Source organism: Nerophis ophidion, linkage group LG10, assembly GCF_033978795.1.
Source record: "Nerophis ophidion isolate RoL-2023_Sa linkage group LG10, RoL_Noph_v1.0, whole genome shotgun sequence".
In the NCBI taxonomy this organism is placed as follows: Eukaryota; Metazoa; Chordata; class Actinopteri; order Syngnathiformes; family Syngnathidae; genus Nerophis; species Nerophis ophidion.
Window position 1 is genome coordinate 68083574 of NC_084620.1, and position 13248 is coordinate 68096821.

General features: G+C 37.2%; 1 protein-coding gene across 6 annotated transcripts in view; it reads left to right on the forward strand.

Moving 5' to 3' along the window:
- Positions 1-13248, forward strand: part of slc37a3 (solute carrier family 37 member 3) — a 69404-nt gene that overhangs the window by 41353 nt on the left and 14803 nt on the right. For all 6 annotated transcript variants that reach the window (XM_061914526.1, XM_061914528.1, XM_061914522.1 and 3 more), the window contains 6 exons: positions 339-453; positions 531-623; positions 7524-7607; positions 10455-10600; positions 12339-12435; positions 12505-12589. In XM_061914526.1, coding sequence (XP_061770510.1) covers positions 339-453; positions 531-623; positions 7524-7607; positions 10455-10600; positions 12339-12435; positions 12505-12589 — 620 coding nt within the window. The remainder of the gene's footprint in view (positions 1-338; positions 454-530; positions 624-7523; positions 7608-10454; positions 10601-12338; positions 12436-12504; positions 12590-13248) is intronic.

A 13248-nucleotide genomic window follows, 5' to 3' on the forward strand; every position in this document is an offset into this window, starting at 1 on the left:
TCCTTCCCGTGAGTTCCCTCCGGGTACTCCGGCTTCCTCCCACTTCCAAAGACATGCACCTGGGGATAGGTTGATTGGCAACACTAAAAATTGGCCCTGGTGTGTGAATGTGAGTGTGAATGTTGTCTGTCTATCTGTGTTGGCCCTGCGATGAGGTAGTGACTTGTCCAGGGTGTACGCGCCTTCCCCCCGATTGTAGCTAAGATAGGCACCAGCGCCCCCCGCAACCCCGAAGGGAATAAGCGGTAGAAAATGGGTGGATGGACAATACATTAGAACAACAATTAACAAGGCAGCTGAGCAGAAAATCATTGTCCTCCCTTTTTTGTCTTCCCCAGTTATGTGTTCCTGCATGCATCCAGGAAGACGTTCAGCAATGTAAAAGTGAGCATCTCCGCCCAGTGGACGCCGTCGCCTCAGAATGCCAGCTCTCCCGCTTTCTCTCCGAGCGAGGTAAATCGTGACAGGATGCTGGGAAATGTTTGCTATTAAACGCATATCATAACATGCAAACCCCCTTTTGGTCTCAGACATGGGAAAGCAATCGCCTGTTTGAGACTGAAGAGCAGGCCACACTCTTCCTTGGAGCGCTGGACTCCATTTTTCTCTTTTCCTATGCTGTGGTGAGTCATTTTAGCAGTTGTGTTTATAAAAATATGAACAAATTAGGGCTGTCAGGTGATACATTTTAATTCAAATTAATCTCACTATTGAACTGTGATTAATCACGGTTTCTTATTTTGTTGCATAAGTAAAATTTGCATAGCAAAGTATACCCCAATATTTGGATACAAATGCAATATAGTAGTCAGAATGTCATAAAGGAACGTTTTTTTTTTTTTTTTTACTGAACTGCAAGTCATTTATTTGCTCAAAACTTGATCACAATAAGTATAATAACAATTCAGAGCACATTTTGAAAGAATTTGCAATAATATTGCAAGCAAAGTTGGGTTACTAACAGAGGTGGGTAGTAACGCGCTACATTTACTCCGTTACATTTACTTGAGTAACTTTTGGGATAAATTGTACTTCTATGAGTAGTTTCTATGCAACATACTTTTACTTGAGTATATTTATAGAGAAGAAACGCTACTTTTACTCCGTTCCATTTATCTACATTAAGCTCGCTACTCGCTACTTTTTTTTATCGATATTAATGTTTGTTTTGGTTAATGACAGAGCTTCAAAGTAGAATCTACGCATGCCTGCGTTTCACCAATCACATGCAGTCACTGGTGATGTTGGACCAATCAAACAGAGCCAGGCGGTCACATGACCGTGATACGTAAAACCCGACTTAAACATGTTGACAAACTTATTCGGGTGTTACCATTTAGTGGTCAATTGTACGGAATATGTACTGTACTGTGCAATCTAATAAAAAAAGTTTCAATCAATCAATCAAAAGTGTAAAGGAAAAAAGACACTTTTTATTGCAACCGTACTTTCCGTCAAAAGCCTAAAGACTGATCGCACAGTTCCTGTCTTCACAATAAAAGCGCCGCTCCATCGCGCCTGCGTTAACAAAATAAGAGTCTTCGAAAGCCAGCGCAAACAAGCTACGGAGTTTGCCGCCAATGTATTTCTTGTAAAGTGTATAAAAACGAATATGGAAGCTGGACAAATAAGATGCCAAAAACCAACGACTTTCATGTGGTATTAGACAGAAAAGAGGAACTTTTTTTCTCCTCCATTTGAAAACGTGAACGTCTGATTCCAATCAATGCAAGTCATCAGAATCAGGTAATACACCAACTTATATTCTTGTCTTCATGAAAGATAGGAATCTATATGTTAAACATGCATGTATATTCATTAAAACACCTTTAACATGTCAACAAAAACGGCCAAATAAATAAATATAAATTATATACTGTATATATGTAAATGTATGTGTATATATATATATATATATATATATAATTTTGTGTGTGTATGTACGATATGTGTGTGTATAAATGATGTGAGTGTGTGTATGTATATATGAGGTAGATCACCTCGACTTGGTCATTTACTAAGTAATTGATAAACGTTGAAAAACTTATTGGGGTGTTACCATTTAGTGGTCAATTGTACTGAATATGTACTGTACTGTGCAATCTACTAATACAAGTTTTAATCAATCACTCAATCAATCAAATCAATGAATGCCTACTGAGGCTATGGTGCTGTTAAGTTATTGTGGCTCAATGTGCCATTTTTTTATTTTATTTTGATGTACTATTATTTAATATATATTATTTGTTAGTTGCTCAAGAGATATTCCTGGCTCTGAATTTGCTCATTGCAATTTTTATGTTTTTGTGCATTATTTGTTGCTGTAATCCGGTTACTCATCAGTTACTCAGTACTTGAGTAGTTTTTTCACAACATACTTTTTACTTTTACTCAAGTAAATATTGGGGTGACTACTCCTTACTTTTACTTGAGTAATAAATCTCTAAAGTAACTGTACTCTTACTTGAGTACAATATCTGGCTACTCTACCCACCTCTGGTTACTAATCAATAATGTAGTAAACGCACTCTTAAACAACTCAACCTTGTGCACCATTTAAATCTGCATTTCCTCTTCTTTTGTTTAACCCGTCGTTAAACAAACCTTTTCAGATGACAATCCGACCCCAGCTTGTTGCGATTACTTACAGATGTCCAACATTTTCAGGTTAGCAAAATAAATTCAGCATCAACCAGTAGTTGCAACTTGATGCTCTTGTTTGTGTTGTACAGTTTATCCTTTCTGTAATTGTGCCTCTTGAAGGTATTGTACAACAGATCAGGTGTGGTGATATGGTCTTCTTGCAGGACTTGGTCTTCACAGATGTTTAGGTGTCCTGTATGCAGTGGCTGACCATTTAGCAAAGGCATATGTTTAACTTAACTCTGCTACTTTTGTTGACAACATTGTTGCAGGGAAACTCTGCCAGCGTAGCATTCTCCTCTGCTTGTAATCGATGTAGCATTCATGCTATCGGTGCCATCCTCTAGTACGTGTTTTCCTTTAAGAGGGTATTTTAAAAATTATTTTCGCCGATAAGAACGTTTGTTGCTGCAATACCAACAAGTTGCCTCTGTTTTACTTAATGTTCTGTTGTTAAGTAAAATCGGCCGCCTCATCGTAATCACAGACTGTGTAACAAGTTAAGCTTTAATCCGAATTTGATTATTTTTTATTCATATATGATAACGTCATCCTTTTTTTTTATTAATCATGTGCGTTAATGCGTTGCACGAAAAAAAATAACATGGCTTCTTATAAAAACATTTTTCCTGGTCCTATCTAGGAATCTATATATATGGAATTTTTATATCACGGTTATTATTATCATGCTACTGTTAAATGTGCTCAAATTATACAACTTATACACACTCAAATTTTTTACCAAGTAATTTTTTTTTTATTAAGTAAAATAAATAGACACCTTCTTAGGAAAGCCACCATGTTGCATGTTATGTGTTTCATATGTTTCATTATGGTTTTAGTATTTTGTCTGTTTTAATGGCTAAGCTTGTATTGTTTTCAATATTGGTTTGTACCGTAGCACCGTTAAGATTTATTGAAATGAAAAGTGCGTAACAAATAAAATCTATTGTTATTTATTATTTCTGGCGGACATGGTGGCGTCCAACTCTGTTCAGAGGTCCTTGAACGCTCCCTAAATACACCTGGGTCTTGAGTATAAAAAGAGGACTCTGTTCTAAGAGAGCACAGCTTGTAGGTCCATTGTGCACTATTGAATATCTTAGTTGCTCAGACAGAATTGTGTTTAAGTTAAAATGTTTTTATGTTAGCATTTAAGCCAGCAAGCTGTGATTTATTTATTAAATCGCAGTTATCATTTACGGTTTTTCAATCATTTTGATTTAAAACTGTCAAAATGAGAGTCGGTAGTTTTACGGCGGTTATCATTAGTACAGTTTATCGTTGCGTCCCTCGTCATGTCATAAGGTTGCACGGGTACTTGTAGCTTGGCAAAATTTTGTAAAATTTACATTTCTGGTAAAACTTGGTTATACTTTATAACTTATAAAACTACTACCGTATTTTTCGGATTATAAGTCGCTCTCGAGTATACGTCGCATTGGCAGAAAATGCATAATAAAGAAGGAAAAAAACATATACGTCGCACTGGAGTATGAGTCGCATTTTTGTGGGAAACTTATTTGATAAAATCCAACACCAAGAATAGACATTTGAAAGGCAATTTAAAATAAATAAAGAATATTGAACAACAGGCTGAATAAGTGTACGTTATACGAGGCATAAATAACCAACTGAGAGCGTGCCTGCTATGTTAACCTAACATATTATGGTAAGAGTCATTCAAATAACTATAACATATAGAACATGCTATACCTTTACCAAACTATCTGTCACTCCTAATCGATAAATCAGATGAAATCTTCTTCCTCGATGTCGCTTCTAAAAAACTCTGCCAACTCCAAAGGTATGCGCCGCTTCCTCTTGTCGTTTTCTGCTGCATATTTCACTACGTCCAGCTTGTAATCTGCAGTACGTGATTTAGTTTTCCGTGCCATTTTTGTTCAGCCCTTGTTAGTTTTTATAAGTTACCGCCAACGTTGAAATGATCCATTTTAATAGCTACGGCAGTAGCTTATAGCATATAGCAGTTAGCATCCCATGACCCACAATGCACTTCTGCCATGACCCTCCCCCCCCGAATTCTTATTGGTTGATGTGTGTGTGACAATTGCTTACATTTTCTTCGTCTCTTCTGCGAATGAGATAAATAATATTATTTAACGGGGACGGCGTGGCGCAGTGGAATAGTGGCCGTGCGCAACTTGAGGGTCCCTGGTTCAATCCCCACCTATTACCAACCTCGTCACGTCCGTTGTGTCCTGAACAAGACACTTCACCCTTGCTCCTGATGGGTGCTGGTTAGCGCCTTGCATGGAAGCTCTCTCAATCAGTGTGTGAATGTGTGTGTGAATGGGTAAATGTGGAAGTAGTGTTAAAGCGCTTTGAGTACCTTGAAGGTAAAAAAGCGTTATACAAGTACAACCCATTTATTTATTTATTATTTATTTATAACATTTTACGGTAATGTGTTAATTTCATACATAAGTCGCTCCGGAGTATATGTCGCACTCCCGGCCAAACTATGAAAAAAAACTGCTATTTATAACCCGAAAAATACGGTAATTCACGTAATGACCATATTAGCGCCGATGAGGGAAAGCGCTGCACTTTTTTTTTTACATTTTGTCCAATCCTTATGTGAGACTAGAAAAAAACATTTCCTTTTCTGTGGTTTTAAATAGTGAACATTGCTTTTAAGTGGTGTCTAACAATGCAGCTAAACATTTTTTATAATCACTTATGTAATGTAGTAACAGGCTCATTCATAATAACATGTAATATTTACAGTATTTTGGTCATGTTAAACATTACTGCAACTTCTCTCCTGGGTCACAGCAACGGTTTGTTGCTATGCAGCTCTGTGAAACCAATGCCAATAGCGACGTAGGGAGCTCTTTCCATGTTTTTTACCACTAATGGCATACTTCGTGAGCGCATTGGAGTGTTATCATGTAGCACTATTTCTAATCTGGGACATGACCAAATTTCAAAGGTCAAATCAACGTCACAACCTGACATTGTTCAAACAGCGTCAAAAAGCATGTTAATTCAACATTGTATTTGTGTTGTAGAATATTGGTTGGCAAATGATGAAAATTCAATGGTCAAATCAACGTCAGACCACAACATTGATTAAACGTTGTCAAAAAGCATGTTGTTTCAACGTTATGTTTGAGTTGGACCTAATTCAACAAGTTCTCAATGTTGTGCTATATGTCTTGTGCCTGCTGGGCTACCGTGTCACTCCCACCGATCTATGATCACTTCTGTATTGCTATTGCTCAGTTATCAGGGAGTGATAAAATAAAAACATGTTTTTGGGCGCATTTTTTATTGCTATTTAGTGCATGTCCTTGTACTTTATTTTATGGTAGGTTGCAGCCAACGCTATTAGCAGCCAAGCTAGCTAGAAGCTAGGAGCTGGCTACTTGTATGGGTCCAAAGAGCAGTGTGATCAAAGCGATGTGTCATGACTGCAGAAAAGTAGTTCCTCTGTGTTAGCGCTTAGAACTACAAGTAGGGATGACCGATAATATCGGACTGCTGATATTATCGGCCGATAAAAGCTTTAAAATGTAATATCGGATATTATCGGTATCGGTTACGAAAAGTAAAATTTACGACTTTTTAAAACGCCGCTGTGTATACCGACGTAGGGAGAGGTACAGAGCGGCATTAAGCCTTAAAGGCACTTCCTTTGGATGCCGGCCCGGTCGCATGTCTACGGCTTTTCACATTCAAAAGTTAATGCAAGCAATACTTGTTCGACAGCCATTAATGTCACACTGAGGGTGGCCATATACAACTTTAACACTGTTACAAATATGCGCCACACTGTGAACCCACACCAAACAACAGTGACAAACACATTTTGGGAGAACATCCGCACCGTAACACAACATAAACACAACAGAACAAATACACAGGACCCCTTGCAGCACTAACTCTTCCGGGACGCTACAATATACACCGCCCGCTATACCCCCCCACAACCTCGCCCAAGTCAACCTCCTCATAGTTTTTCTCAGCGAGAGCATGTCCCAAATTCCAATCTACTGGTTTGAGGCTTCATTTATTTTGGAAAACCTTGTTACATTGTTTAATGCATCCAGCGGTGCATCACAACAAAATTAAGCACAATAATGTGTTAATTCCATGACTGTATATATCGGTATCGCTTGATATCGGTATCTGTAATTAAGAGTTGGACAATATCGGTATATCTAATATCAGTAAACAAGCCATTATCGGACATCTTTAATTAAAAGCATGGTCAATATGCCAGCTTTGTTTGCGTTTTTAAATATTTTTTTGCGGCGCTATATAGCCAGAATAGATGCATCTCATATACCCGCATTGTTAGCCTCCTCGTACTAGCAGTCTTTCACTATTTAGAACGTACACAAAAGGGATAGACGTTTTGTTCTTGTCTCACATAAGGACTGTGGATGATGGATAAAATTAGGGAAAAAAGGTGCAGTTCCCCTTCAAGGTCATTGCAATAACTCAATAAGAAATAGATCATATTTTTGTAATCTACCAGTTGTTTTAAAAAATTGACCAACATAACCCTGCGTTCATCACCTGGAGTATTTGTACATTTGCACTTTCTTTAATTGCTCATAGTTCTCTGTGGCAAGTTAACCACTTTACTCCCTCCCAGTACTCTCCAACCTCAGTGAGATTGTGTGGAGTAGCACAATAATATTTGCATGATACATGCTTTTCTTAATGCAATTTTGCAACTCTTGTACTCACATTTTGCATCCAAACCTTCACACTGGCGAGGGTGTCCCGTCTGTTTTTTGTTTAAATATTTTTATTTGGATTGCTCAAACAATAATAATTTTTCAGGTTATTAATTAAATGATTAGACACATTCCCTCGATTTCAAGTACTTGGTCTCTTCCTTGCAGGGTTTGTATCTCAGCGGCGTGATTGGCGACCGAGTCAACCTGCGCTACGTGCTGTGTTTCGGCCTGTGCGGCTCCGCTGCCGTGGTGAGTGGTCACATTCTGTACATTGCACTCTTATGGCCACACTTTTATTAGCCTCAAGCTGTAAATTCTTCCTGGTATCATTTTACTGCTCTGTATTTATACCTTGCCTTAGTCGGTGTTCATGTTTGTTTTCTGTGTCAATACTGGAACAGAATACTGTACAATCATCCCTCATGTATTGCTCTTCGGACATGACCGCAATATATAAAAAATGTCCACTTAGTAGGAAATATTAATTATAAATGATAAAGTCTCACTGCAAAAAGTCAGTGTTCAAAAAATACAAAAATGAGGGGTATTTTATTTGAACTAAGCAAACTTATCTGCCAATAGAACAAGAAAATGTGGCTTGTCAAAACTTTCCAAAACAAGTGAAATTAACTAACCTCACTAAACCCAAAAATACCTTAAAATAAGTACATTCTCACCAATGTGGTCACGTTTTGTTTCGTTATGTTCTGTTGGTTTAAGACTCTTTTTAGTTTCTGTTTACGCTCTATTGTTTTGTCACCATGATGACCGATTACTTCACCTGTGCTCATTTGGACACCTGATTTGTTTAGGACTCACGCACCTGTGTTAATCATGTCACTATTATTTAAGCTTGTAGTTGCCAGGCAGTCTGTCTGGCGTCATTGTTGTTGCTCCATGCTCTGTTCACTCTGGTTATGTATCGATCTGCTAATTTCCTTCCAAGTAAGTTTTGTTTATTCATGTCACGTTTAGCGGGTCTTTTATTTCATATCCATAGTTTTTCAGCCAAGTTTGTTCTCCGCCTTGTGCGCGCCCTTAGTTTGCACTTTTTTTATATAGATAAATTAAAATATGTCTTTACCTTCATGCCATGTCCAGTCACCTTCCTTTGCATTCCGGGAAAACAAACCACACCATAGTCCACGTTTTGACAAATAACTGTACTACTATATGAGGATGTATTTTCTATTGTTTCATTGAAAATAAATCAGCAAAGTCCATTTGGCTGTCATCTGTTTTAATATGAGACACAATTGTGTCAAAGTCATGAATTTTTTTTTTCATGCTTGCAAAAAGAAATTATTACTTCAAAAAAGTAGTTTTATACTTGAGTGTTGATGACACAGCTTTGCAACACTTGATATTCTAGTTTCAAGCATGTTTTACTCAATATAGGTCATCAAATCTCAGCAACAAGCTGTACTGTCTTACTGAGATCATTTAGGACCAAAACCATTAAAACAAGTAAAACAATTCAACATAAAATCTGCTTTGTGAGAAAAACTATCTTATCAGACAGAAAATAAGCAAATATCACCCTTATTTGAGATATTTAATCTTACTTAGATTTCAGTTTTTGCAGTGCACCTTTCCACTCTTTTAATCCAATAAAGTTATGCTGCTTGCACTGCAAAAAGTCAGTGTTCAAAAATAAGAAAAAAAAATACAAAAATTAGGGGTATTTTATTTGAACTAAGCAAAATTATCTGACAATAGAACAAGAAAATCTGGCTTGTCAAGACTTTCCAAAAAAGCAAAATTAGCTAACCTCAATGAACCCAAAAATACCTTAAAATAAGTATATCCTCACTAATAAAAAGTGCACTTTTCTTGGTAGAAAGTTTTTAGACCTTTTTGCTCAATATGTTGAAAAATATTCTTAAATTAAGTAAATGCTAGTGCCATTATCTTGACATAATGATATGCGCTCGGCATCACATTTCTTGAAACCAGCAAACTTATAATAAAACTAATTTATTGTTCTTAATGGAAAGGCAACAAGGCAACTGCTTGTTACTCTCGGGGTCACCTAGCTGCACAGGCAAATCATATGGTCTAAAAATGCATTTTTCCATCGATAACATGACATCATCGCGCCAAGTGCGTGCGCTTTCAGTCAATTAGTGCGCATATATCCAGCCTGGCCCCCGGCTAAATTTTTTAATTGTAATTTTGAATAATTTATATGAATGTGCACAAACTAATTGACCACTAAATGGTAACACCCGAATAAGTTTTTCAACTTGTTTAAGTCGGGGTCCACGTTAATCGATTAATGGTAAAAAGCGTAACTTTGCTTCACAACACACCTCATACACGCCCGGTTCGCCAGAGAATAAGATGATCTGTAATGCACTTTAGCTACTTTGACACTATATTTTGGGAGTGGAGGCACACATAAAAGTGAAAGAGGTGTTTCTGGCGTCATGTATTTATTCGTTGCATTGTTATTGTATGCAAAAAACCTCCACAACCTGGTTGCAACTCAAACTGTATTACTTCCTCAACTGCTAGGAAAAGACAACTTAAAGACACTCTTTCGTCATTTGGCAACTCTTTGAACACCACTGGTTGACTTATTTCACCATGAAGGGAAAGTGTGGCCTGGGAACCTCCATTAAAAAAAAATCATAGTTTATCAAATACTTTTTTTTTGGTATGAGACTCAATTATTTGCTGCATACTATTTGGTCATAACAATGTCCATGATGATTCAGGACTAACAAAGTCTGAGAAAAGTTGCTAAACAGGTGTGGGGAGAAAAGGTAGTTGTAACTGCCCGAGGACTCGCCTGGTTTTAAAAGTAAATAACTATGGAATAAGTATTTATTATACAAGACCTTGTTGTTTTCTAAATTTATGTGACTGATGTATTTTATATTAGCAGTCCAAGTTACAGTGAGGCAAGAGAAACCGTCTTTAAATTTGAATATAGTTCAAAACAAACTGTCCTTCTATCAAATGACCAGCAGAGGGGGTCTTTCCTTTAACTGAAGATGACCCACTTTTTTTTTCTTTTTTTTTTTTTTTACCATTATATAAGGTATTGTTTTGTTCAGTATGTAGACTATGGAATGTTGTTTTTCTGTGCAGGGTTTTGCGTTTGGCACGCTGACAGAGTGGCTCCACCTGTACAACATCTACCTCTACTGTAGCCTGTGGGTTCTCAATGGACTGCTGCAGTCCACCGTCTGGCCCTGTGTGGTCGCTGTCATGGCTAACTGGTTCGGCAAGACGGGGTGTGTATGTATGTATGTGTGTGTGTGTGTGTGTGTGTGTGTGTGTGTGTGTGTGTGTGTGTGTGTGTGTGTGTGTGTGTGTGTATATATATATATATATATATATATATATATATATATATATATATATATATACACATATATACTGTTTGTGTGTGTGTATACATATATATATATATATATATATATATATATATATATATATATATATATATATATATATATATATATATATATATATATATATATATATATATATATATATATATGCCAAATTTCCTTGAATTGCCGCCGGGGCGCTAATTAATTTAAAACCTCTTCTCACTCCTGCGCTTACCAAAGGCATGCGGTAAAGGTAAGCATGCGCTAATTATTTTAAAACCTCTTTTCACTCCGGCACTTACCAAAGGCATGTAGTAAAAATTTGAGTGTGATGTAAGGATACCATCATGAAAAGCACATTTAATAAAAAAAAAACGTTATTATGGTCTTACCGTTACTTATGAATGAAATCCATGCCAGCTGCTTCTGATCAAAAGTATTGATAACTTGTTTATAGAAGTCTTCCTTATCTTTCTTCAGTTTTAAAAGTCTCTCTGTCTTGATGGAGAGCTTCCTTTATTACCTCCTGTTTCGATTGAAAGTCCAGTTTAGAAAACTATCAGACCGCTGCTAAAAGTTAGCTCGGCTCCTCACGTGTAGTGCGGGCGACGACAGAATTACCCTCGGACAACTCCCCCTCCCGTTCTGCTGAGTGGGTGATCTCTTTATCCCACCGCTACCACCATGAAGTGTTATTGTATAAATAATACACTGGATATTTAGGACTGGAAAATGCTTTATTAGGTCTGTCGTGCACCCCTCGCGTCATATCCGTCCCAGCACATATCACGTCACTCATTGTCACTTCTTCTGCAGCCGAGTAGTTGCAAGAAGGATCACTAGCACCCTCTACCACCAGGAGGCGGGAGTCATTTAATGACTCATATTTGACACATGCAGCTACGGTATATTAATGAAACATAGCTGCTTACTGTTCTTTTTAGCATTCCAGTATTCAATAGCTTGGACCTTAAATTCTGCTTAATAGCTCTTAATGTTCTTCCCCTTTATGTGATTTCAAATTACCGGTATTGAAATCCGCCTCTTCCATTTTGAAAATGATGACAGGGGAAGTGTCACTCGTGACGTCACAAGTTTGACCAGGCGGTAATACTAAGCATGCGCTAATTATTTTGCAAAGCGAGTTTGACCCGGCAGTAATTCAAGGCAGGCGCATACTATATGCCCGGCGGCAATTCAAGGAAATACGGTATATATTTATATATATATATGGATATATGTATATATACATATATGTATGTGTCTGTGTATATTTATACATATATATATATATATATATATGTATATATATATATATATATGTATATATATATATATTTATATATGTGTATGTATGTATATGTATAAATTAATGTATGTGTATATATGTATTTATGTGTATATATGTATGTATGTGTATGTTTATACATACATGTTTATTTATAATTATTTATGCGTTTTTATCCCACACTGCATCCGGTGTCACATCCACACACTTTCACAAAGACATCCATTCATCGCCACTGAACACAGATGCCATTAAGAATTTGTTCCTGTAAATGTATTTGTTTATAAAAGGCGCTGTTAAAATAGTGTTGAACATGTTAGACGACTCTTACGATGTGATGTTGTCCAGGAGCGGCTTTGTGTTTGGCCTGTGGAGCGCCTGTGCCTCGGTGGGCAACATCCTGGGCGCCTTCCTGGCATCCAGCATGCTCAAGTACGGTTACGAGGTGAGTCACGCAAGACACCACGTCTTTAAAGCTGCAGATAAATGCTAACCGCATGTGCTCCTGTGCTAGTACACCTTCCTGGTGACCTCAGTGGTGCAGTTTGCTGGTGGTGTGGTGGTCTTCTTCGGCCTGCTCACCTCTCCGAAAGAAGTTGGTAAGGCATATTGGGGAAAAAATGGCGTGGTTTATATCAAGGCTACAACTATACATGTTACCAAGTAACGGGCACATTAATGATAACATGTAATATTTACGTGTTTTGCGTATTTTAAGCTTTTCATACAACAACAACAACAGCTCCTCATGGCAGACTTCATGAGAGACAACAAAGACAACTTTGGGACAGATTATGACCCAGAACCATATATTTTTATCCTGAATATACCTAGGATGGGCGACAAGTTTTAGAAAGTGTGTGATAAGCAGATCCAGCAAGTAGCAGTATTGCTAAGTGCTTAAAAAGGAAAACAAACTACTTTACGAACGAAATAAATCAATCACTTACTGTTCAGTGTCTGCTCTCACTGGGATTGAGTTTGATGGGATGTTTGTATCTTACTGTTTTGTTAATCATATTTATATAATATATAAAATAAGATATTGGATATCCATATAATATATAAAAAATATATATGTGTGTACATATATGTGTGTGTGAGTGTGTATATAATAATAATAAATAAATAAATGGGTTGTACTTGTATAGCGCTTTTCTACCTTCAAGGTACTCAAAGCGCTTTGACACTACTTCCACATTTTACCATTCACACACACATTCACACACTGATGGAGAGAGCTGCCATGCAAGGCGCC